The following is a 26,433-nucleotide window of genomic DNA, read 5'->3' as shown; positions in this document are numbered from 1 at the left end:
ATACAGTTCACAAATAAATATATACAGACGTAACTGAGCACATTTACAACGGTTTCGTAGTGAAATCTGTGTGGTCGCCGCCTCGCACCGATGTAGTACAGAAGCGAAACGCTGTCTCGGGATTTCTGTCGCGCAAGCTGAATGTGGCGGGAGGAAGGGGAGATGGGGAGGATTTTTGGCCGCACGCGCGCGAGTCGCGATATACAATATATATATATATATATCTCGTATATAAATAAATATATGTATATATATATGTATATATATATATATATATATATATATATATATATATATATATTAAGACCTAAACTAATTTATATAAATAAATCACTTAGGTACGCATCGTAGGTAGAGAGAGCTGGCGTATTAATTCGCCGTTTGCCGACTCGCGAAACGGCGGTAATACTAAACGGGATCCGCGTAACCGGACGTGCACGCCCGTTGTCCTGTGGTCCTGTGGATCCGACTGACGGCCGAGTGGAATCTAATAATCCGATCAGGCGCGAAGAGATTCTCTCTCTTTCTCTCTCTTTCTCTCTCTCTCTCTCTCTCTCTCTCTCTCTCTCTCTCTCGCGAGTGTCGCGAAATAATCGCCGCCTCTACCAATAAATATCGCGTTTAAATACGCGTTATCTACAAAATATCGTCTCGCGACCGCGCGAGAGCGTGGGTACACGAACACTGGGGAGGAGATATTGTACGTATTAATTATCATTAACGATTACAACGAGCCGAGGACGAGCATGTGCCCCGACAACGCGAGCCAAGTTGCGACCGAACGCGCTCGGCGCGTCTCCTCGATCGCACGATCGATCGCGCCTGCTTGCGTGCGTGCGTTCGTTCGTTCGTTCGTCGTTCCCTTCATCTGTCCGTCGATCCTTAAGCGAAAATATCCTCGAACGACGCCCACGACGCGATCTCACGTGTGCTCCATAGCTTACAGATTAGAATGGATTTTATTCATTAATCTAACTTAACATATCTCTCTCTCTCTCTCTCTCTCTCTCTCTCTCTCTCTCTCTCTCTCTCTCTCTCTCTCTCTCTCTCTCTCTTGCTCGCTCGCTCGCTCGCCCGCTCTCTCTGTCTCGGTAAACACGGGAATTCGTCGTTCGCGATGACGCTGAGAAAGAACTGATTCCGGCGAACTGCGTTTACATGATGTCAGCGCTGGTGGGATCGAATAACCGAGAAGTATTTTTTCTTTCATCACATCAGCTCGCTTGACCTTTCCTCTTCACCCTTCCTGCTTAAACCCTACCTGCCCCGCGATCGTAAATATATAATCCTCTATATTCTACTCACCAGCACGTGTCGGGTGAATTGTCGGCGAGTTTACGTCGTTTAGCTCGATGTGTGCTAATAAAATTTGGTCGGGCTCCCCCCTCTCGGTCGTTCCTCCCTCATCAACAGTCACGATATGCTGCTTTAACATTTGTACGACGTAGAATTAATTTGCGTAATCGAGAGTAACTCTTAAGGATAACGGTGTGACACATCGACATTTACTCGTACTTGTCGGAGCTTCAGCGCGAGTCTCGAGTTCTCTTAATTGTATAGCTCTGTCGTTAAAAGAGGCTCGTCCGAGGCAATCCGCTCGCTCTCGCGAGCGTCCGTCGTCCGCGACTGAGAGGTATTGTCTGTTACGGTTGTCACATCAACGAGATGAATATCCTGCCAGCTGCTCGGACTTGTAGTAACAATTATCATTACGCCGGAGGCGCTCGAGACATCTAGATCGTTTCGTCGAATTACCTATAAGCTCGATCGGGTCCTTTCAATCAGACACCTTCGCGTCTTAACGCGGGGGACGTCAGGAGCTCGGGGGCTTTTAGATTCAGCGTGATGGTTCTCTCGGTGTCTCGTCGACGACGACAATCATTCCGTTTGAATCGCGAACAAGCAAGTCGCGTGCAATTCGCACGCGTTCCGACGAGCGCGCGACGCAGTTCCCTCGTGTCGTCTTTCCTTCAACGTTCTCCTCGCTATTTCTCAGTCATTCATCACGTCATGAGAGGCCACGGATAACAAAGATCTAACTATCTCAAGAACGCATCAGAAGCACGCATCATCGGGAACGTTCCGAGTCGCGGCGCACAGGGTGCGCCAACGCGCGCGCGCGCGCGCTCGCGTAATTCCCACCATCCGCCTACTCGACGAATCTCGTTCTCAGCACGGCCGCGGCCGCCCACTAAGCCAAGTAAGTCCTGGGATTAGCCTTGGAGATGCCCGGCGAGTCGCTCTTGGTGGTGCACGACCAGGTTTCCTCGGCCAGGCTGCCGTACCTCTGCACGCCCGGGAACGGCGGACCGGAGCTCTGCGGCGAGTAATAGCCGCCCTGCAGCTGATAGTAGTTGCCGGACTGCTGCTGCTGTTGCTGTTGATACTGATACTCGGCTGCGAGGACGTTGCTGTAGCCCGAATAAGAGCCGTACTGGGACGACGAGTACGACGAGGAGTAGCCGCGCTCGCTCAAGCTGCGGTAAGGCCCCGGGTGGTGGGGCCTACCCTCTTGTCAGACCGGGGTGCTCACCGCCGCCGTGCTTATGTACTCGATGTCGCCGATGCTCTTGACCCGACGGTGCCGTTTGCCGCCCGTCATCGGCCGAGGCGGCAGCTGCGGCGGCGGCGGTGAGTTGCTGCGCACGCTGCTCATGTATTGGCACTGGCTGGCGAGGCTGCCGGTGTCCGAGGACGACGACGGTGACGCCTTCTCGCTTCTAGGCCGGAGACCGAACGCTCTGCTCAGGGATCCCTGCGAAAAGCATCACGTGTCTGGGTGAGTGATCGCTGCGGGTCGACCGAGCGCGACGGGTCAAGCGGTGGATCTCGACTTCCCGGCTCGGTGAGGTCGAAGCTACGGGCGAACGAGAGCGGAGTCCCGGGCGGACGCCCGAGAGTGCCGAGAGAGTTCTGCGGGGGTTTGCAGCGCGAATGTCCGAGTGATGAGCTGCGAGAAAACGTCTAAGGAACGTCGGCAGGTACCTTCAGACGGTTCTTAGACGTCTCCGTCGCCGAACGTCTCTCGCGTTGTTCGCGGGAGTTACGTGTTGGAGGAGTGAGACAAGCGTGGGGCGAGGGGGAGGGGGGGGGGTGCTCGGAAATTTGAATAGCGATTTTTGCTGCTGGTTCAAGTATCTCCCGCTCCCGCTGTTTTTTCCGGTGTCCTCTATTGCTGAATTTTAATTAATTTGAGAACTGATTAATTAATATTTGTACGTTTGTACGATATAAAATTAAATAATTCGATTGAATCTTTAAATAAATGTAACAACATGTTTCAACTCCATCGTTCAGTTTCATCAAATTAGCGTTCAATGATTGATGATTAATTACGGTTGAACTTAATTAATGTACAAGACAACATTATTTATTTGTGAAATTCAATTATTTCTGTCATTCAATTCAATAAATTTAATTGTTTCGCTTAACTTTAACATTTGCTGTGGAAATCGAGTTTCTCGCGCTCTTGTCGCAGGAGAGAGCGCGACATCGCTATTTAAATTTTCTCAATGCTGTCCTCCATTAGCAGCGGAGAACCAGCGAGTAGGTTTCAGTAGAGATGAGCAGTCGGGATGAGCAGAGTGAGATCGTTGCATGATTGCAGACACGACGCAGGAAGGATGCACGTGCTACGACAAAGTGGAGCGTTCGCAGTTCTCGCTTCTCGTCACTTCGCAAACAGACGTCGGCGATCGGCGCGGGATTCGCTGCCGATCGCGACGATCGAAGACGAGCTGTGCGAGCAGGATCGCCGGGAGAAGTGACAACACTAATACAGGGGGATAGCGTACGTACTTGACTGTATGTTAATGGCGCATACCTGTGAGCTTCTCCACGACAACTAGTAAAGGACGAAATAAGGTCGATTAAGAATCCACACACGTTGAATTTCCACATTGAAATCGTCAGTTTATATTTACACAATCGATTATGACGGGCGCGGGGCGCCGCGAGCCCCTCGCAGTCATAAGTAATGGCTCGTTATAATTAGTACGTTCTCTCTCTCTCTCTCTCTCTCTCTCTCTCTCTCTCTCTCTCTCTCTCTCTCTCTCTCTCTCTCATCTATCTCCCTCAAATGTTCTCTTTCAGCTACGTAATTAATTCGAGCTGCATAATGCAATTTTAACCGCTACTCGCTATGAAGATGTGCCTTGAGACACGGGACACTCTGGTTACATACATGAGGAGGACACGTGTTTAGCTAATATATGCTCGTTATATACAGTGTTTACAGTGTGGCATAGCGTGTACACATCGGTGTACTTGGCGCTGAGAACGGGGGGTGTAATCGTGGGATTAGGAAACGACGCGCGCGATCGCATCGCGGCTGAGTAATCGACGGATTTCCGAACGGCTCGCGGGAGAGGCAGTTCTCGCCCTCTCTCTCGACGCTGCGAAGCTCTACGCTACGATGCGGAGGAACAATCGCGACGCGAAATCGCCCGCGATAACGGCGAACGAATCGCCAAGGAAATTCGCGACGGAGTCTCCCCCCGAGCAATCCCGCGCGACGCCTTTCGATCCGTCCCCGTGATTCGCGGGGATTCCGCCTGCGTCGTTACACACGCAGGCGAAGGATCCCCGGACTGCGGTCCGGATAAAGGATCAACGACAGCGGGGGCGACGGAGGTGTTGATCCTGATAAATATGTGTCTCGAACAGCTGCGAATCTTTCGTCTGACGACGACCGACGGGGGAAACGACGCGGAAGGACCGTCCGCGCGATTACGACACCCCCTTCTCAGCGCGGCAGATTGTCTGGCAATCTGATTGGGCTATAAAGACGGAAACAAGGTAAGTACAAGTAAGATGACTAAGTACAAAGGAGAAGGTGTTTCTCGCGTGTTTCTCTTCTCATTCTCTATATAATTGCGAACAGTAATTACGGCTACAAGGCTTAGGCTCGTACTCCATCAGTCTTTTCTCTTTCTTTAACCTTGGCGAGAGCCAAGGGGTCTCCGACGCTGAATACGAAGAACCTGCGGACTCGCGGACCGCCGGAAACGCGCTCGACTGACGAATTCCCTACGCCCGCCCGCGTGGCCCGCGCGCAAAATTACAAGACGTCTCTCGTACGCGAGATACGCTCGCTTGCCCGCATCCTTCGAGGTCTGATCGAGGCGCGATCGAGGCCGAGATCCACCACGGAATCGCTCGGACCTCAGCGAAACGTCCGACTCACCTCCTCCCCGCCCAACGGCCGATCAATTAGTCGCGTTAGCCGGAAATTTTCCTGCTCTCTCTCTCTCTCTCTCTCTCTCTCTCTCTCTCTCTCTCTCTCTCTCTCTCTCTCTCTCTCTCTCTCTCTCTCTCTCTCGTCTCACCGGCCTTCCAACTTTCGTCACGTCGCTTCGCTTCGCTGAGGTCGTCAGCTTTCGACTGTCTCTCTCTCTCTCTCTCTCTCTCTCTCTCTCTCTCTCTCTCTCTCTCTCTCTCTCTCTCTCTCTCTCTATCTCTTTCTCTCTCGTTCTTTCTCACCCCGTCGTTCTCGAGCGAGCGAGGAAGCGTTCGCGACGTGGAACGCTTCGTCGTACCGCGCGACGTCGATAATGCGATACCGATGACTCTTCTGTGTGTTACTTTCCTAGGAGAGAACGCGGGCACCAGTTCGCGATCGATCGAGAACACTTTGCTGCTATCCGATTCTCGCGATCGGACGATCCTCACCGAGGAGAGACTGATCGCGGCGCGCGACACGAGAGATCCTCTCGCGAGCTTCAGCACGTCCGGATTTTGCCTTCCGGTCGGTAAGAATGATAAGGGGGATTGCAACAGCGTGATCCAGAAGAGACATGGAGATGATGATGCCGCGTAATCGTAACGTTGCGAGTGAACCGAAGACTGGACGCGATCGATTGCTCGGTCACTCGCGTGCCCTCGCGAAGACCGTTTTCTCAAAGTCTCCTGACTCCGGTCTCTGACGAGGCGAAAACAATGTTTCCCGATTGGCAAACGCGGTCAAGACGATACGGTACGGTACGGTAGGAACTGATGGTCCGTGTTAGAATTTCAAGCTCGACCGGCCGCGGCCGATCGCGGACTGTCGGAGACTCCGCGAAAACGCGCCGCAATGATGAAATAACCGAATGCAGCGAGACGCGCGGCGGCGGCGTCGACAGCAAAGTCCGATAATACGAGCTCTTTACGGCGATAGAACAATGTACAATGAAGTTTTAGAGAAAGAAACGGATATATGTATATTTATATATATATGTAAAGATATATAATATATATATATATAGAAATACCGAACCTTTTTCAAGTAAAGAAGACTGCAGGTCTGCGATGATCCACAGGATGCAGGGACAATGATTAACGTTAGGTCGAGCTCATAGCTCACAGCGTGAGATTCTGTTATTGACCCTCGTCGCGGCCTGAAACTTCCGGCACCGCCTGGACGACGACGGAGAACATCAAACAGCGCGAACGGAGCGGTCGTTAATCTCGCCGAATGAATACGTCAAGCGTCAAGCAATGTCCGGCGATCTCCGGCGAAGGTATCTTCGTTTTCGAGGCTGCACGCGCCTCAGCTTAGAATTTCACCCCGCGAACGTTACTCCGCCAGCGTTCGTAATGACGTCGCAGTGGTATCGCAAACATTGAGAATAATTGGCGCGATTTGGCAGCAGGCTGCTCGAGTCCGCGAGAGCGAAATTCGCGCGGTCCGCAGGATCGTCCGTCTCGCGCTCGGCGAGGGTCAATCACGGGCGTCACGGGAGAGAATACTCTTCGCAGTGGGGTGTCATTATGCGAGCGTCCTTAAGTAAAGCGATGCCATGCAGTCGTGCCAATGATTAAGAAAATCAAAGAGCTAATGATGAAAAGTCACACTGATGAGGTGCGTGGGGGAGATGAGCGCGATGGAGATGTGAAGGGGGCGAGGAGTGAGCGGCGCCAGGACCAATAGTCTCGCGCGCGCGCGCGCGTGCCAATGATTGTGCATCGGATGGAGAACGGCGTCAATAATGAGTTTCTGCATTTTTCAGCGCGCATATTCGCGTCGTGTGTAACCCGCGGGCGCGGGAGCGGCTCGCGCTTCGCGCAATTTTCCGAATGAATCAACACGTCGGGGGGAATGATCTCGCTGAAAATGATGGATATGCGTGCTCTCGCTGATAATTCGCAGTGCTTATTTGATTTCATGCAAGACCGAATGAATGTTGAATGCGGAAATGTGAGTGTCTGTTTTGTCTGTCATAACATATACATGAGAGGACACGGCCGTTCTCATCTCTCTTTCTCCCGAGAAGGATCGGAGGAGGACGGAGAAGAAGGGAGGAGAGGGGAGGGGGAGAATGAATCCGTCACTTACGTGATCCTGATGAAGAGGGGATCGAATATGCGGGATCGAGTATGTATGTCACACTGATACCGATGTTCTAGATATCTCTACGATGCACAATGGTCATGATGAGATCAAGCGTATGCTGAGAGAAGCGACTCGCCGGGAGATTATCTCTTCCGGGAGACTATCTCGCACTGTCCTCTCGGCTCCCCTTCCAGTCCGACGTCCAGTCGAAATCGAAGCCGTCGATTCTTTCTCTCGACCCCCGCAGAAGAAATCGTCCCATCGATTGACAGGCGAAAGCTACCAAAGGAGCGATCGAAAGTGATCGGTTTCTACAAGTTCTTCTAAAGATTACTCACTCTCGTACAACGATGTACTTCACATTTTCAATGCGGGCGTTGAAAGAAAACGCCACGACAGAGCTACGCGTCTCGACTGTCGGCAGTTCTCACGCGTAAACGCGCGATGCCTCGCGCGAGCGCTCAGTCTGCACGCTCGGTGAACACGAGACGAGAGAAAGCGCAGAAGCGTGTGCGAAGCTCCTCCTAAAGTACGCGCAAGCTCAACTCGAACTCGCGCCGCGCCGTCTAATTAGTAATTAGCGATTACCTTCGGCGAGGCTCGCTCTGAGCGATCACGCGCCTACCTGTGAGACCGCGAGACTGGAAGAAAGGATCAAGAAGAGTGCAAGGGCGAGGCGGGGGGCGGCATCGAGTTCCTGGTGCAGTCGTGCGCGGAGGACCAGGCCCTTGGCGAATCTAGACGGTACGTTACCCTGAGGCTGGATCTGCGACGGTCGACGGTGCCGGTGTGATTCGCCGTCATGTGGAGGGCCGACAGCGAGCTCTGATGATGCTGTAGATGCAGCGCCCTGCTCCCACGCCCGAGACTACCGCCCGCGCTCGCGGTGCTCATCGGACGACCCCCGGCGTTGCTGTTCCTCGGGACCATCTCCAGCTGACTTCTACGCAACACACGCACACCACCCTTCATGCACGCCTTTCTGCGTACGCGCACCCCCTCCATCTATACGCACATACCTCGACCACGGACACACACACACACACACACACACACGTACGGCACGTGCTACAGCGAACCGCTCTATCTTTATCACTTTCTTTCTCTTTTTCTTTTCGTTATTTCTTTCTCCCTCCCTCCCTCCCTCTCTCCCTCTTTCTCCCTCGGGAAGAAAGCGCCCGGTAGCTTTAAGCTTCTCACCCGATGTAAAAATTTGCATCGCGGTGTGCCGCTGCTCGACTCTGTTCCTTCCGACGTGGACATTGGAATGGAACGCGATGACGATTAAATTCGCTCAGATGACGTATACCGATTCTCGCGACCGTCCTTTATATTTCGACTGATCCTGCGTCGTTGCGCGCGAGGGAGAGAGTGAGCGAGAGCGGGCTTCCGCCGCTCGGCCTCCTGTGGCCCGCGACGACACTCGCTCTTGACGTAGTGGCTCGCTGCAGGTGCCCGAGACGGTAGAGACGAGATCTATCTCATAATGAATATCTAGTTACAACATAAATATACATACACAAGCATTTTGTGCACCACCGATATAGAGAATAATGTATAATGTTTACCGGGCTGCCGAGCTGCGCAGGATCGTGAGCCGAGCGTGAGCCGATCGGGACCGACGACCGAGACGCAGCTCGCAGCCGCCAGCTAACCAGTCAACGAGAGAATATAAACATCGAACAGTCAAAGATGTATATAAATATATCAAAGTTGGCAGAAATCAGAAAAAGATAAAAGGAATCATAATGCACTGTGGTGTGATTCCTGGCCAGAGAGACCGGTCCGAGAGTAGCAAGAGAGGGCTCTACGACGAGAGAGGCAAAGGTACAACAACAACTGTATATCTCTTTTTTTCTTTTTCTCTCTTCATACGTTACCGATAAGACACCGATAATGAGGGAAACCGAGGTACGACCGATAGTGACGCGCAGCCGACGAGACGCAAGTGCTCGGAAGTGCTCTGAGAGAGACTTTCGGCTTTCGAGAGACCGTCGCGATTTGCCTCGCGAGCAACGCGTTGCGGAAGAGAGTGTGGCGCGAGTAAGAGCAACGGGTGTGCGGCGGCCAAAGGGGAAGGGGGGGGGGAGGGGCGTCTGACCAAGGATTACACCACGATCACTAAGATTAACATGTGCTGTACATAGCGCAGTGCAGTGCAGGCGGCAGCTGTGGGCTACGGCTCAGCTATGAGACACATTACCGGTGGATCCGCGATCGAGTGGACTTGCAGACCCCAGCGAGTCGCGCCGCGACTCGGCGAAGCCGCGGGAGCACGGCAAAAAGAGTACTCCGGCACGTTCCACTGGGTAATCTCGCGTACGTTTGCATATGTACATTATGTCGAGACTGTAACTGTACTGTATATTTACGTGTGTGTATGCCCGATATATATATATATATATATATATATATATGTATGTATATCCAGGTATGGCATGTGTATTAAAGACTAAACGGGTACTTCCGCTCGCTCGCTCGCCGCGAGACCTACGAGATCACTGCGCGATCGACGACCGGCGGCGAGCGGGCGCGCTCTTATGCACTCTATCCATTAGCTCGATATATACCAAAGGTGTCCACGTTTCAGCTTCGCTTCGATCAGTCGGCGTGTGCAGGCAGCTTCGATGAAGCTTCAACGGCATTCGCCAGGCCGAAACTCCAGTCGTTCGCGATGTCGCCGCATTAGGGCGACCTGATTATTTCGGCTGTTCTAGTCTCACTTTGACAGCACTTGACGTGTTTGAACATGTTACATCGTACTCTACACGGGCGCGAAGCAGTACTCCGTTAGTATCACTGAATGTTCCGCTGCCCGATGCGATTAGAGGAAACTCGAGGTGGGGAGAGAAAAATGTCTCTAATTATTGTCGAAGAATCTATCGTTTTCAACTGTCTCAATCGAGTCTGAATGTTTAGACGAGAGTTCCCGGTCACGACGACAGAGATATGATTTCATAGCGAATAAGCCAAGTAGCGTTTTGTTCAGCGAGTTTCCGTTCGTTCGCTTCACAGCCAGTCACACACAGAATTGAGATTCTTTCCGCGCGCAGAAGAAACGATTTCGTTAGTGTAACTGGATTTCCCGCTGCCGGATGAAAAGGTCGGCTGCAAAGGCGGGAAGATTCCGGCAGGAAGTTTCTGATCAGTCAATTCCTTTAGGCTATCTCAGCCGAGTCTCCGACAGTCACAGCTGAATGTTCGGACGAATTTTTTTCAACCGCGGCGTAACAAAGATATCGTTTTTCTCGCCTGGTCTCCATTCGGTTACACGAAGTGAGATCTTCTTCCCCGTGCGAATACGACAAGGATGATTGGAAGCACTAGTGAGTTCCGGCCTCAACAAGGATCGAAGCTCCATTGAAGCTGTTGTGTACTCGATATACCGTGACGAAGACACATTATCGAGGCCGTCTGCGCGGAGTACCGCGCTTGGTGTTAGCTTCCACGTCGAGAGAAGCTTTTTACGCCGGCTTTTTACTATAGAAGCTGAAAGCGCGCGTCGGCCTCGTGATTTGATTTCTTTCTCTCGTCGCGGAGCGACTAATTTGACCCGACGCGTCCGCGTTAATCGCGTTGCAGAGGAGCGTGACAAGATCCAAGTGAAAATTGTACTCCCTTCATATTCTTCGCGCCCGAGCTAGTTCTCGGGATATGTACAACTTTCTCTCTATCTCTATCTCTCTCTCTCTCTCCCTCTCCTTCTCTCGATTCCTAAACGATACATAAAATTACTGTCGATTACGAAAGCTTTTTGCGGGAAGTTCACGGATACGGCCCTTATACGGCTATCCTAACTTTACTCGTAGAAATTCTGGAAAAGTAGCTGCCTATCGATTACCAGTGACTATACAGTAACAACTCTCGCTCTCTCTCTCTCTATCTCTATCTCTCTCTCTCTCTCTCTCTCCCTCTTTCTCTCTCTCTCTCTCTCTCTCTCTCTCTCTCTGCCCCTCTTCTCCAGACTAACGTTATTTTACGGCGCAAAACGCGAGTATCGATCGCTCGCGAGGAAAGCGTGGAATGCGCGCCGCCGTCATCGACGACGACGGCCACGACGACGAGAGGATCCGCCGGTGAATCTTTCCGATGGGACTTTTCTTATCGCGAAAAGTTTCGCGGATGAGAGAAGGCTCCTCTCGCGGTCGAGAGCGAACGGGAGGTGTTCGAAGCATTCCCGATCTCGCGGGTGCGCACGCTCGCGAAAAAGCAGCCCTGTAAACAAATAATTGACGATGCTCTAGCGAATGCCTCTGTTTCCGCGACCGCCGCGAACACCGACACGCCCGCGATCGGCCACGTCGTCACCCGGGGACCTGACTTTGGCGCCACGTAGCCTGTCGTAGACGCGGAGTATCCGGCGCGTGACCGTCCGGGTCGTCCCGTCGTCGTTGTTCGTTGCCTCTCAACTCGCACCTGCCTGTCTCGATCGTTAACGCGCCGTATCGTAGCGATGATCCACGGCGAGTCGATCGGAGAGGATGAGGATATAATCACGACCGTAGACGACCTCATTTCCTCCCAGCACTAACCCGACCCCTTCCCGCTGTTGTGTTCCCGTCCTCGAAGGGGAGCCTTGGAAGAGCGTCTTTCGCGCGACCACCGCTATAGGAAGGCTCGATTCCGCCTTATTGTCTTTTGGTCGACTATCGAAATCTTCGGAGGATCGAGCGCTTTCCGTTTCCTCGTCTTCTCGCTTTCGCGTGCAGCCTCCCGGACCAACGAGATGAAAGGCAGTGAATTACGTTTCGCGGGAACGTTTCCGTCGAAGAGCGAGGGGGTTTTATCGAGCGTGACAGTTGACCCGATGAGCGACGCGCCGCCGACTTTTCACCGAATAGATCATCGAACGGAAGAATATTCGCAATGCTAATTTAGCAATGTTAATTTAACGGAGTTTTGCTACCAATTTGCGATAAAGGGAAAATTATGGTAGAGTTTGTTTGATCGAAGGTCACGAAATCCCCCCCCGAGAGTTCTGCAACGTTGTCTGCCAACAACAGAATTCACTTTTCAGTTCAATTCTCAGAGAATACGCTTGCCTTCGACGCAAAACTCACCGAAAGAGAACGCCGCGACTTTGAATTATCCGAACTGTATACTCGCCCCTTTTGTTCGCGCACGTCATGCGATATGACGCATTGACAACTTGCAGTAAATGAAGTCGGCAAATTTTTTCAAACGTGTTATTCCACCGCGATGGTTATGAAACGTGACGGTTCCAAACGTGAGCGGCCGTAAAGCCGGGAGTATCCGAGAGAGTCGTGGTTCGAGGAAACCCGAAAGTACCGTAACTTTCTTGTTAGCGCCAATTAGACCTTCCCTTCGTAAAACGCCCCGTCGAAGGTATTCTTATGTCGGCGGGGGAATACATTCCTCGGTTTCATAGCTCCTGCGCGGCGTCGGAGGAACTACGTCCGCGCGCGTTTGTCCGGTCCTCGGCGTTTATTAGAGCGCACGTGTCCGCTCGTCATCGACGTACGAAGCGCAGTGAAAGTGAGTTAACAAAGCGTTCGCGCTCGAGGAGGCTGTATGGGACGTTGTTCTCGAAGCCTTAAGTGGATTCGTCGAATCCCCCCGAGGCGCTCCTTCGAGACGGGACGTGTTCGCGGTCGCGAGTTCTCGGATATTGTTCCGGACGTCGGCCTCGCCAGCAGCGAGCGGCGAGAGCAACGACGTCGTGTCGATTAGTGAGCGTTGTCCAGTGTCGCCTCTGGATGACAGTAGACTGAGTACCTTGCTGGCAGAACGAGCGCTTCTAATTCGGCGGTGAGGTGCCGTCGGATCATGTGCTTGGCCGGCGGTATGCCCAGAGCGGTCGCCATCGTGTCGCCGGTGAACGACGGCTCCAACACAACCAGAGCGCCGTGCACACCCGAGTCTGCGGGAGAGAAAAGCAGAACGTCTTCCTTCGTCCGAGATCACTTTTCACGTTTCCGAGGGGAAGAAAGTAGACGGCTCGTGTGTGGACTTAAACTCTTAGGACGGTGTTCATACAAGGGGAGGATATTAGGCTTTCTTTCATGTAAACCCTCTTCAGTTTTACTACGTTCCCTGGTAGGTGGGGTGGGAAGGCTTTACAGTCAGTCGGTGGAATTTATCTTACTAAGAAACGGTGGGTTTTAACGAACACAGAATTTTTGTCAACAGCAGACTTTGGTAGCCTGCAAGTAGCATATATGTGTGAAACGAAAAGATAATCGATCAAGACAAAACGCGTGATTATATTCCTCGGCTGCAATTTTTAGCCCGAGAACGTTCGCAATGTATAAAAGTCAACAATCTCGGGAAGAACGATAAAGATCTCGTGGCGTAATGGAATCTCGAAATCCGTCGCGTGGAAACGGAAGGAAGGAAGGAAGGAAGGAAGGTGGGTGGGTGGCACGACGCGAGGAATCTGACGTGCATGGGTCACCTTTCAAATTCTCGGCGTATTCCGTGAGATCGATATTTCTCGCCCACCGAATGAACCTCTGGTTCGTCCAGACCAAAGGATCCGTGTCGACCTGCTCGCATTGGTGTCTCCTGACGGCGAGCGCCTGTCACAGAAGCACGAGGTCTCTTTAGAACGGCTCGCCAGCCGCAATTACGTTGTTCAATTAGTCGTCGCTGAGAAGCCGCTCGCGCAAAAAGCAATCTTGGCGTTAGCGCGAGCGAGCCTTTGTCCTCGCGCTCGCGTAACGTAACGTAACGTAACGGCAGCGCAATGGACTCGCTCACCTGCCGATCGTAGTTCAACATCCGCAGCAAGTGAATACCGTGGACGATGCTGGCCTGGTGGAACTTCCTCGTCACGCCGAGCAGCTTCTCCAGCTCCTTCTTGCTCAGATGATCCAACATACGCGCGTCCACCATATTGGTGGCGAAGCTCTCCGAGTACTGGGCCAGGCCGAGGTCCGGCAGCCACTCGGAGCTTACCCAGGTGTGCCCGAGCTGGGCGATGCAGGGGTACCGGACGTGACTCGGGTGCCGATGCTCTTCGATAGCCAGACGCAATTTCTTCCGGTGAAGGGGGTGAGTGACGCCCAAACCGGCCTCCAGCTCGGCGTCGCTCAGCTCAAGCAGCACCTGCAAAACGGACGTTACGAACGAACGGCGATAATTACAGCATGTAAGTATTCGCGGGTGCCCGATGACGACGATAGGTCGCCGATTACGGCGATCTCGGGCGATGGTCAGTCGCTGTTGATCTCTTCGAGTTCTCTCACTCGGTTGGTGATTTAACTCGAAAACGAGGTCGACCTCGCAGCGGGCAACAATAAAACTACCTGACTTTGCGGACACTCCGCGTTCGCGTCCACCAGTTCGAAACGACCTCAAAACTTGCTGATGAAACAGCTGACCGCACTCTCTTCGTTCCCCCTCCCTCCCTGCTCTTTCTGTCTGCCATTCCTTTACCTTGCCCGACTTGACGTTCTCAGCACATCGCGGCCCGTACTGCGGCATCCCGAGGGCCACCTCTAACCACGCTAAAACGGTAGGGGCTCGCCATCGTTCCATTGGTACGGAGGCCGCTTCTCGCAGCAGACGAAGTTTCTCAGCGTAGCCCTCCTCGGTGAGTGGCGACCACGATCGAAATGGATCAAAGCCGTCCGATCCCTCGTTCCCGCCGCTCCCGCCGCCGGAACTGTTTGCCGTCTTCCGGTGTCGCGAGCGGGCGAACACCCTGCCGGGAGGAAGAACGATGATTCATATCGCGCATCTCGATGGAACAATGCTCGGGGAATCGGGTGAATGAATCTTTATAAATTGACTTTCAAAGTCGCTGGAATCCACCGTGAAGTTTATCTATCATTCTTCCTCACATTATGACGCGGATGAAATACACTGGCTGAAGAAACATCTAAAAATGGAGACTGCGTTTATTCGCGATGGGTACTGATAACACATTTGCTCACACCGATATGTGTGTGTGTATTATTATTATTTGTATAGCGGGAAAGTTCGTTTGCAAACGAGAAAATATCTGCTGTGTTTGTAAAGCCGCGAGTCGGGGTACTTTTTTTATTTAGATAAATGAATTTTTAGTTTAAAGCAAAATGTATCATTAGCACCCACCGAATAAATATCTTTTTATTCATCTCAAGAACCCGAGTAGAAAAATTAATAGGGCTCTGGTAAGGGCCTGATTATTTTTCCCTAACATCAATCGAGCCCTAGTAGGGATAAAAAAACACGGGGCTCTAAGATGTGTGACAAAAGTTTAATGGGTCTTTATAAGGCAATATTATGAGCGCCTTATAAGGCAATATTAATAGAGCCTCATAAGGAAATATTTTTATTTAAGTAAAATTAAGTAAAAATTTTCCTTCTTTTCAATCCAAGAAATTTAGATTGTAATTTCTTTATTTCTTTATAACCTTGTTAGTATACAAGAATTTCTTTTATTTTAAAAATATAGTATAGTTTACAATAAAATATAGCATTCTTTACACGTAAAAATCCTGCTACTGTTTTTATTAAAGTTTGCTGCATTTCAAATGAAGGCAATACTAAAATAATCCTTGGAAGAGACTAATGAACATGGCAACCAAAACTAATAAAATTTGTTTTTAATAATGACTAATGAATATGGTAATAAAACTAATAAAATTTGTTTTTAATTGCGGTATAATTAAAAAATCTTTAAAAGAACCAGGTAGAGAACGTACCTACTAAAGCAATATTAAACTATGACCACTTACTATACGCTTCAGATCTTATTAATTTTCTATAATAAAACTTGATTTTGTACATCTGAAGCATCCTTAAAAATTCCTTCTAAGGCCCACATCAATTTTCCCTATCAAAATCTTATTTATTAGATCTAAGGCATCCCTAAAAAATCCTTCTAAGGTCCTCCTCAGCTTTCCCTATCAAAGCGTTATTTCGCAAAATCTAAAATCGTATCCCTAAAAGATCCATCTCCGAGCCTGATGTGGTAATAATGAGACATCCCTTTCTAGGGCATCCTCTTTTCAGCCTTATCGGGGCCTTATGCTTCGTGAGGATGGCCCTAACAATTTCTTGCTCGGGAAATCATCAATCACATTGCGTGAGACTCGACGATATTAACCGCCGTCGGATTCCGCTGAAAATAACACCGCGGAAGCTCAGCCAACTTGTTTCCGCGAGTAAACTTGCTACCGGGCAGGAAAAGCGATGTTGCTTGTCGCGAGACCTTCGTGCAATCGTCGGGCCCGATTGCAAATACGACGCGGCCAAAAACGGGAAAATAGATTCCGCCGGGGCGGAATATACACTTAGTGCGTTCCGTACCGCGTGTCGTGTTAACGGCCCGCCGGCATAACGGAGGTTTATGAGATTTCTAGCGTGCGCTCTATAGCCAAAGAGAGCCGCTTGGCACCATCCATCACTTAGAATAAATCACGTCGCGAACGGCTCAGGTATGAAAGCCTGTCATCGATACCTGCGACCGTAGATTACGCAGCGTCTGAGGGGAGATGTGATTGAAAAATCGATCGCGTTCCCGGCAGCTTCTCCCAAACGGGACGGGAAAGTCGTCCCGCGGTCGCTCAGAGTCCGCTTCGCGCTCCCCTCCCCGCGAATTTCGCAATTCGCAATTCGTCCCGAACGTGATGCACATCGCAGCGGTGCCGCGCGATAATAATACACACCGTCGTAAAGTCGCAATCTCTCGCTTATCGCGTTACGAACTCATTTCGCTCGTTTGTACATTGTTAAGCGGCGAAGACTCGCGTGGCGATCGCTGCTGAAAGTGATCGATGCTGAAAGTTGTCGCGGAATGCGAAAGCGTGTAGCAGCTGCGCCGCATGCGAACGCGCGGAATTGAAGAATCAACGAGCAGCCGGAAAACCGCGCTTGCAAAACCGTTCGCGCTCATCGCCGCGACGGCGAGCCGAGTTACGACTTGGCGTTACGATCGCACCTCGTTTCCGCAGCACGCGCGCGCCAACTCGTCGCGGCCAACTTTCGCGGCTTTTCACGTCGCCGCCGGACCTATTATTCGCGGCTCGGTGTCGCGGACGCATAAATTACAGGCGACAATGAAACGATTCAATTTCGTTAACACGTAAAATGTACCGGCCGCTGCCGCGCATCGACGGTAATTGCGATTAAGTGTTTGTCCAACGAGCCGCATAATCGATGCGTTTTCACTTAATTAATACGTAATTAGCATCATCGGGAGGATGCGCGTAGGGCGAACGCGAAAAAATGGCCAATCGGACGCTCTCGATTCGTCTATTTTCTACAGCTGTAAATCTTATCGCGCAGCTTCGGGGAGCTTCGATCGCTCAAGCGCCGACGCCACTGTATTCGCGTCACGAAATTTCAAAGGCTGAACAATCCGAACGCTCGAATTCTCACTACGAATCTTGATTATCCCGTGGCAATCCCCAAAATTAGTTCTATTGTATCAAGAGCCTCGATCTGCAGCTTCCAAGTCGAATTATTCAAACTCGGGCTCTTCAACTTCGAACAGACTGGAGCGCGAAACAAAACAGAGAACCGCGATTGCGACTCGCGGCAAAAGTATGATTCGAGAAATTTCAAATCAATTCTTTCGTAACAACAGTACGATGTCACTCGAGCGCAGAAATGAGCGTTAAAAGTTCTTTACACTCATCGTGCCAAACTTTCGAGACTTCGGATCAAATAACACTACTTCTGGGGGGTGTCTCTCTCTCTCTCTCTCTCTCTCTCTCTCTCTTCTCTTTCACTCCCCCGTTTCTTGTTCCTTCTCCTCGAGACCGGATTTTCACGTCGTTTTTCCGATCTCCCGGCCCGACTCGGCCGACCGCGCCGGGCGCGTCTCGCGCGCGATAAGAAGCGACGTGCAGGTCGCGAGGCCGGGGCCTTCTTACCTTGAAATGGATCCCCATGTGCCGCCGCGAGTAGCGGACGATCGCGAGTGCGCGGCAGGTGCGACGACAGGTGGAGGCTGCTTGTTTCGCCGCGGCTCGGATTCCAGCGGGCTGGATAGCTGCTCGACCGATCGCGATAGCGACGAGTTGTCCATGGACCTCGAGAAGGCGTTCAGGGGCGACAACGTGGGGCTGCAGTCCTTCGGTGTGGTCGCGGCTGGAAGTGGAAAGAGCACGCTCGGCTGAGCACACAGCGCGTCGCACGATGGTACCGTCAATTTGCCGCAACGGTCAATTCCCGCGAGATAAGGTCCATGATGGGAGGATTCAAGAGGGGGACGTGGGGGAGTGGGGGGGGGGCAGGCGATGACGGAGATACATTGCGGAAGTGTAATGAGATTCGACCGACGAGAGAGAGCCCGGTCGCTCGCGAAAAGCGAAGCGCGAGAACGAAGCCGGTAAAAGCGCCGCTTGCCCGCTCGACGATTGTATCGCGCAAGTAAGCGAGCGAATAAATTATTACTCGGCAATTACCGCGTAGACGCGAGGCCGAGGTGTTTCACTTCCGAGTCGGCTTCGCGCTTCGCTGGGGCTTCGAGGATCGAGAGCGAAGCGTCGCTCTCCTCGACGTGGATGTGGAAACGTTCGCAACCGCGACGTCACGCGACGCTTGCGGAAGCGAGCGAGGTGCTCTTCTCTTCCACGCTCGTCGCCATTGCGCAAATGATGCACTCGCGGTATTAATTGACGAGTGATTAGACAGACGTAGCACGGTGGTACGTGACCGAAATTAAACGAAGCCACCGACGACGGCGGTTCGCGCGGCGCGAGCGTGTTTCTCGTCTCGTCCGCCGCCCGCACCTCGTTCGCTTCGGGAGTGTTTTGCGCGCCGGCAAGGTCGGCGGCATCATCCTTCGCTTGTGAATGACACATGGAGCGCAGAGAGGTGTAATCGATGCAAGTCACATAAAGAACACACAGCGCTTCGTGCGGCGATCCCGCTCGCGTGCAAGAAAGCCCTTTCGTGGGCACAGCTCGTTCTTGTCGTCCGTCAGGTTTACGGTATGTGCATGCGCATGCATCGGGCCACGTAGCAGGCAGGATTTTGTATCGGGGACACATCCTTGGGGAGAGCCCCGTTGCCGTCGGTTAGACTTTTACGCGCCGAGAAAAACGATGATTTATTCGCCGAGTGCCCTCGATCCCTTTCGGTACCACCGTTCACCATGTTAAGGAGCACTCTTGCACTCAACACAGCACATACACACACAAACACACACACACACACATATATACATACATACATACATACAAGAAGAGATAGATGACTACTAGGGTGACCAGAGTGAGATAGCGATCGCGTCGCCCGATTTTTCGTCGACTATCGCGACTCCGGAGAGCTCCGAAGTTCCGCGAGAATGAGTAACGGGGAGACAAAGACAGAGACAAAAGAGAGCGAAAGAGAGGAATATCGTTGTCGGGCGAGCGACTGTAAAAGTACTCCAACGCGACGTAATTGTCCGCCGACAAGCGATCGCGATTGTCGATCTTGCCTCGGCGTCTCCGCGTAGCCGCGCGGCCGACGGCGATTGATCGGCCGTCGATCGACTCGCTCGTCCGGATCGACCATTTCGCGATCGCTCACGGCGGGGAGAGAATGGAATAGGGGTGAGAAGGAGACAGAAACACAGAGAAAGAGAGAAAAAAGAGAAAAAGAGAAGCAGAGGCGCCAATGGACATGATAACGACGACGAGGACAAAGACGACTACTACGACGACGACGACGACGACGACGACGACGACGACAACGACGACGAAGACGACGACGAGGGATTCGGATGGAGAGCGAGAGCCGAGTGACAAAGGAGGTGACGACGATCAGTGATTTATGCACTTGGACACTTACATTGGTATATGTGGGGTGGTGCTACGGAGGATACCACGGAGATGCTGTCCATGTCGAGACCGCTGCCCTCGACCGTAATTGTCGGCGTGCCTGCGCGGAAATATATACGGCACATCAATGTCAACGAAGACGGGAGAAAGGGGGGTGGGAAAGTAGGGGAGGGAGACTCGTCGGCCGGGGCCCGACGGGCCTCTCGCCTCGCGTCTCCGTCGGAGCTGTCAAGAACGAGCTTCTCTCTCTTCGTCGAAGGTCTCGGCCGGGAGCCTGTGTTCTTTATGTCGCATACCTGGTCTGTCTCGCGCGGTTTCTCTATTACCCGGGGGTCACGCGAGCCTTCGCCGGGCCGGGCCGGGCCGGGCCGGCGTGCCGGAAGTGGAGGGAGCGAGGCGGGAGAGGCGAGTCCTGATCCTGACGCGACGAAAGTGCGAAGCGACTTAGGCTTTTTGCCGCGCGACCATTAGCGCGCATTTCTACCCGGCTAATAGGGAAAGTTTTAATTGATAACCTCTCCTCGTGTTCGGAGGGAGAGTAACGTTCAATTGACTAATTAACTTTTAATCCACCGCCACACGCGCTATCATTGACGAACGTTCCCTAGACTCTCGCTCTGTTCTAAGATTCTCGGCAGGTCCGCCAATTAATCGCGCCTATTGTACTCGTGGCCGTGTGTGTGTTGCATGGTAATTGAACGCAAATTTCCCCCTACATGGAGGATAATTTTAGTCAATAATACGTTGGAAATTATAACTGGAAAATGTTCATACCGAAGGTCCAAATATATTGCAACGATTTTATTAATTAGTCCTTTATTTGCGAAATCTGCACTATGAGAGTTTATATCATATGTAAAATAGCTTCCCATATTACGTTGAAATGTTTCAAAGTGTTTCGAAATGTTTAATATGACGAACGCGCAACATTCCCGAAAAATCAAAATCCCGAAACGCGAGAGGAGAGGCAACGGCTGAAAAAGCCGCGAACTCGAAGACTATTCGATTTTGGGGACTACGACTTTTTTCGGACACTACTCCCCATCTTTTTATGAATTTACTTTTTTTTTTCCCAGAATTAAACACGCCCGCCAACAATGTATCTAGCCGAAGCGGGAAGACGAGGAATCCGAGAAGAGCGCGGTAGAATAGAACGCGGAATAGAACAGAAGTGTTCAAGCCGACAATGCAACTCGACAGAAGAACTCGATTAATCGCGAGACCCGGGCTCAAAGAGTCAAAGAAGGACCGCGTGTTTGCGCCCGTGGTTGTGCGAAAGTCGCAAATCCGAGTGCACATAGAGAGAGAGAGAGAGAGAGAGCACGCTTGGCTCTCCGAAGCCGCGCGCTCCTTATTGACCGCAAACGTGCGCCAGGAAGTGCCAATCGATCAAACCGTTCTGATGCAACGGTACGGCGGCTGGCTGAATAATACATGAAGGAAGCGTGCTCGACTGTGCCACCACCTACGTTCGATTAACATTCGCGGTGCCGACGCACGGACGCACCGCGCCGCGCGGCGCGGACTATTTTTCAAGCCGGTACTTAGCTGGATGCACCGTAACGCTCTCTAACTGGACGATTAATCTTGCCCGCTCGTTGCATCCAAACGCCGGGAGTCATTATCTCTTAAGCGAGTGTCACTCGGATTGTGATTAATAATAACGCGTTGGATGGACGCTCCTCAAAAATGTCCCTTCGCAGCCGTACCATTACAGCCGGATTCTAACGATGCAATCAGCGGTCATTGCGCCACGTCGATCGCTTACGGTCGGGGCCGACGTTCACGTGTTGTACGGCCGACTGTTACGTGGGTCTTGATTTATAAGCGTACGACCGAGATGTACCTGGTCGCTTGTTATTGACGATAACTCGCCGAGCGAGTTGGCGAAAGACTACTCGGTCTGAAGAGGGAAGGTCTGGAGGTGTTCCTCGCCGACTTCGAATTGGACTATGCTGGGATATATCGCGGAGAAGCCGAAGATACAAAGGACGTTTCCCTTTTGCAATTTCTTGCGCTCAAGAGTTCAGCTCAAGCTCTTTGAGCCAATTCCGTACATTTCACTGTGAGCGCTCGTCTGATTGTCGGTTTTTCTGAGTTGATCTGATTAGCAACTTTTAATATCTTTCAAACCGTGACGACGAGAGATAAGTGTGGAAAATACTCTTTAAATTTTGTCTCTTTATAAGAACCTCAAAATTTGTTGAAGTAATAACGCTGACGACTAAAAAAGACCGTGAAATTTTTGGTGAACCTGAATACAGAGTTGTGTGTTAAGGGAAGAAGTTATATGCGGAGCAGATCGTTTTGAAGGCTGTTTTTACGAATTTTTTCAACTGAAACGGTAGGATTAATGGACTTGAAATTTTCACACACAGTGCATTCATTAACGTTCAAATAATGTATAAAATGAATTTGTTACTATCTATATGGAAAGTATACACATAAAACTTTAAACGCGTTTATCTGGGAACGCCACTTTCTTAAACCGTCGACACGATTATGCAGAAACTACTGAGGAACTTAAAATTTTTACATAATATATAGTAAACATGTAATTTTCGTCCCTACCTCGAATACAGTTATATTTTATTTTATTCATTTTTTAAACATGTTTACAAGTTGAAAAAAGTTTCCTTTTATTTTTTTATTTTTTATTATTATTTTTATTATTATTATTTTTTATTACAGTCATTATTTTTCCAAACTTGACTTCACTGTCTTCACTTTGGTACGGGCTGTAATGGCAACCGTATATTTTAAAAATCTTTCTCATTTTTTTTGTCTCAGAATAGTGAGAGGCCCGAAATTATGTCGACAGCAAACATAGAGCTCGCAAATAACTGCATTTTTATCTAACAATTATAAATTGGATTGGTTCTTGTGATTCAATAAAATTTATCTTATACTTTGAACATTAATGAATACACTGTGAAAATTTCAAGTCCATTGATCTTACCGTTTCTGTTAAAAAATTTCGCAAAAAGAGAGTCTTGAAAATGGTCTTTCGCATGTAATTCCCCCCTTAAGTACATCAAAAAATATGAAACTCTCGAGTATCTTACGATTTTAAAGGCTGTTCATAATTAAATCCACGGCATCAATCTCGAGACATTCAAGCCTTCGGAAGCTCCCGAACAAGTACTTGTGAAACTTACGAAACACACGCGCGTTTCTCATTTTTAGCATCTAGATACGTCCAAATGCAATTGGCAGTCTAGCCTGCGCGACATGACACCCCCCTCCCCCCCCGTTTGAACGCGACAGACACCGCTGGCAAAAGTTGCCACGAGAAACGGACAGACACACAATCGAACACGTGGCTTTCGCGGAGAGCAAAGCAGTCCGGCGAGTGATGCTTACCGTCCGTCGTGGAGTCCGACAGGTTCCCGCCGACGCTGGTCGCACCGCCGCTCTCTCGATCGCTGGACCCGCGGACGCCGCTGTCGGCGCTGCAGCTGCCGCGATCGCCGGCCTGGCCGCCGGAGGATCCCGCACCTGCACCGCCGCCCACGTTACCCACGGACACGCCGAGTTCGGTGGTGCCCAGCGGTGGCTGCGAGTTCACGTGGGGGATGATGGCGCAACCCCACTGCCGCCGCCTCCGCTGCTTCCGCCGCCGCCTCCGCCGCCGCCGGCACCGCCACCACCGCCGCCACCACCGCCGCCGCCGCTGCTGCTGCCGGCTCCGGGTGTCGCGGCGCCGTTCACGCTGCCGCGCGGGAAGGACACCAAGGACTCTTGGTCGCTCAGGCAGATACCGCCGCCGCCGCCGCCGCCGCCGCCGCCACGCTCCACCAGCTGACGTTGGAGCTGCAAGTAGATACGGAGCGATCCTGAGCGGACGCGACTTTCGGCTCCTCCGAGCATGCCCAAGTGTAACTCCGACCTCCTCCTCAGGAGGATACGCCTGTTTCTGAGGAATGCGAGTTGCGCTTGACACACCCGTGTCGCCTGATGGACCTGAGTTTGGGACGATTGTTCGGGAATGGCGGATAACGACGGCGTTACTTTGGCGGAGCACTGTATCGCAGTATCGCAGTTTCGCAGTTGCTAATGAAAGAACAATGACTGAAAATTCCGGCGAGCTGAGAACTTTGGCAAGCCCCTGATGGGTTCTCATGATGCTGGAGATTCAGCGGGAAATTCGAAGCGAAGGGAATCCTGCGTGATTCCGCCGAAATCCTTCAAATCGAAACCGGCGCCCGGCCCCGGCTCGACTCTAAACTCGTTAATCCAGTTCGAAATTGTGCGTGCGCGCTCGGCGGCGAGTAGGGCTCACCTCTTTTATGGTTGCGTGCGCGTGCGAGAGGGCGGCTTCTTTGTCCGCCAAACTAGCCGCGAGGCTCAGGCTTCGATCGGCCTCGTCTCTCGCCGCCCTCAACAGACTCCAGCGTTCCCTCTCCCGTTCTCTCTCGCGTTCCTCCGATGGCATGCCGGCTCCTTGCTGCTGGAGACGTCCCAGGGTCGCCTCGTTCTCCCGCATCCGCTGCAATCAACGGTCAAAAGGACCCATGTCCGGGCAGTAACTCCGCCCCAGAACCTTCACCGTCTACCACGGCGTGCACGACACTCGCAAATGCGCAGCTAGCACAGCGCGAACAAGTGGCGCGTCTTCGAGATTTCGTGAGCAGCGCATAGCAAGCGTGCCGTGAACGTCTATTTTTGTTGAAAATAAAAAGAGAGAGAGAGAGAGAGAGAGAGAGAGGAGGGGAAAGTAGAGTTCACTTGTGCGGCAGCCCCTCGGAGTTTGCAGCGATTCAATAATAAGCTGCCACAGACTCAAGCTGCACAAAAGAAGAAAAGCATAAACTGTACAATCAAGTGAAGCATGAACCGCGCTTGATTGGCGATCAAGCAACCTCACCGTGATAAATAATAAAATCAAAGTAGAGATATATTTGCAAAATATAACTGCGCGGTACGCGACTAGTAAGGAAGAAAAGCAAGAAAGGAAAGCTTGCTGCAAAGGAAGACGGCGAGAGAAAGGGCGGCAAGTCCCGAACGTCCCAAGCGCCGAAGCAACAAAGTCATAAATCAGCAGCGTATAAAACGCCCGCGGGTTAATAATTAATTGAAAGCTCGACCGATCGCGCGGAGCGGCGCGCGAATTATGATCGATACTCGGCGAAACAACTTCGGCCGGCTCGCGGCGCGAGCCCGGCGGACAAACTAATATCACGTCGGTCGCGGCGGTAGCAAATAGCCGGTGGAAATGAAATCGGATTCGAGAACAAATATCCGGCTGATATATTCGCGAAAATGTCAGCCGGATACATAGCGCGATACTGTTTCGCGCTATCTCTCGAGCACGTCGCCGCGGGTGTGGGGGAGCGACGGGGGCGGGCGAGAGAGCACTCGAGACGTGCAAAGCCGGATCTTTGACACGCGTGACACGGACGTACTCCCTTTCCCACCCCCTTTCTCCGGTGATTGACGCTCTCGATGGATTATTCCGTCTCGCGACTGTTCCGTGTAAGCATAATTAATAGCCGGCGAATGCAACGCAACGCAACGCGACGCAACGCGCGCGCGCGCGCGGTTGAGTGGAGTAATTGAGACCGTACGGATGGATGTAGCGGAAATATGATTTCCCGCTGGTGAATTTCGCACAACGCGTGTGCGTCAGGAAATTACATACGCTAAAAACACGTGGGGAATTATCGCGAACGTGTCTCCCGGTGTCTGAATTCAAGCGCGCGCGCTCCGCGTGTTTCTTCCGCGTCGCCCCGTCCGGCGACAATAATGAGAGAGAGAGAGAGAGAGAGAGAGTGAGAGAGAGAGCAGAATGAGAGGAAAAAGACGAGAATGGCAAAAGAAGACGAAGAGGAGAGGCGGCGGGTATACAGAGAGAGAGCACGAAGTTTGGCGGAGAAGCAAATTACGGGATTACGTCAATCTACGCGGCGCCGCGCGCTTAAATGCCGCGATAATTCGATTTTTCGCGCGCGCGTGCGATTACGTGCCGCGAGCAAGGCGGACGTGACGTTTACTATCGGCTATTAGCCACTCCGTCGACGGTATCGACTGCGGGCCAAGTTAATCCACTTATCTTTCTCGCGAACGCGCGCACAAGTAACTCCGTCGTACGTATAACAGGTGTTGCGGCGGCAGGTTTATCGGCGAAACTTCGCGCGGCGAACGCGGTTATTACCGGCAGCCGGCGCGTGGTTCACTCGGCTGTGTTAGCACGTCGCGCAGTTTCGCTGTCAAAAACTGCAGCGCGCGAGATAAGCCCGGGAGAGAGAGAGAGAGAGAGAGAGAGAGAGAGAGAGAGAGAGAGAGAGAGAGAGAGAGAGAGAGAGAGAGAGAGAGAGAGAGAGAGAGAGAGAGAGAGAGAGAGAGCAACCTGAGAGACGGCCCGACGAGTTCTTCGTTTATACGGTATAATTGCGCCGC

The 26,433-nt window shown here is 51.7% G+C and overlaps 1 protein-coding gene across 1 annotated transcript in view; it reads right to left on the bottom strand.

Annotated features, from left to right (window-relative positions):
- Positions 1 to 545: 545 nt before the first annotated feature.
- Positions 546 to 26,433, bottom strand: part of Liprin-gamma (liprin protein kazrin) — a 158,124-nt gene continuing 132,236 nt past the window's right edge. The window contains exons 7-19 of the mRNA XM_025298337.1: positions 24,317 to 24,523; positions 23,674 to 23,847; positions 23,398 to 23,626; positions 20,045 to 20,134; positions 18,139 to 18,355; positions 14,711 to 14,978; positions 14,033 to 14,380; positions 13,728 to 13,851; positions 13,049 to 13,193; positions 8,066 to 8,255; positions 6,257 to 6,283; positions 3,824 to 3,844; positions 546 to 2,755 (exon numbers count right to left, since the gene is read on the bottom strand). Coding sequence (XP_025154122.1) covers positions 2,516 to 2,755; positions 3,824 to 3,844; positions 6,257 to 6,283; positions 8,066 to 8,255; positions 13,049 to 13,193; positions 13,728 to 13,851; positions 14,033 to 14,380; positions 14,711 to 14,978; positions 18,139 to 18,355; positions 20,045 to 20,134; positions 23,398 to 23,626; positions 23,674 to 23,847; positions 24,317 to 24,523 — 2,280 coding nt within the window. The 3' untranslated portion in view covers positions 546 to 2,515. The remainder of the gene's footprint in view (positions 2,756 to 3,823; positions 3,845 to 6,256; positions 6,284 to 8,065; positions 8,256 to 13,048; positions 13,194 to 13,727; positions 13,852 to 14,032; positions 14,381 to 14,710; positions 14,979 to 18,138; positions 18,356 to 20,044; positions 20,135 to 23,397; positions 23,627 to 23,673; positions 23,848 to 24,316; positions 24,524 to 26,433) is intronic.

This window comes from Harpegnathos saltator, unplaced genomic scaffold (genome assembly GCF_003227715.2).
Source record: "Harpegnathos saltator strain DR-91 unplaced genomic scaffold, Hsal_v8.6 scaffold213, whole genome shotgun sequence".
Taxonomy (NCBI): domain Eukaryota; kingdom Metazoa; phylum Arthropoda; class Insecta; order Hymenoptera; family Formicidae; genus Harpegnathos; species Harpegnathos saltator.
This window is presented reverse-complemented; position numbering and strand designations above follow the sequence as displayed.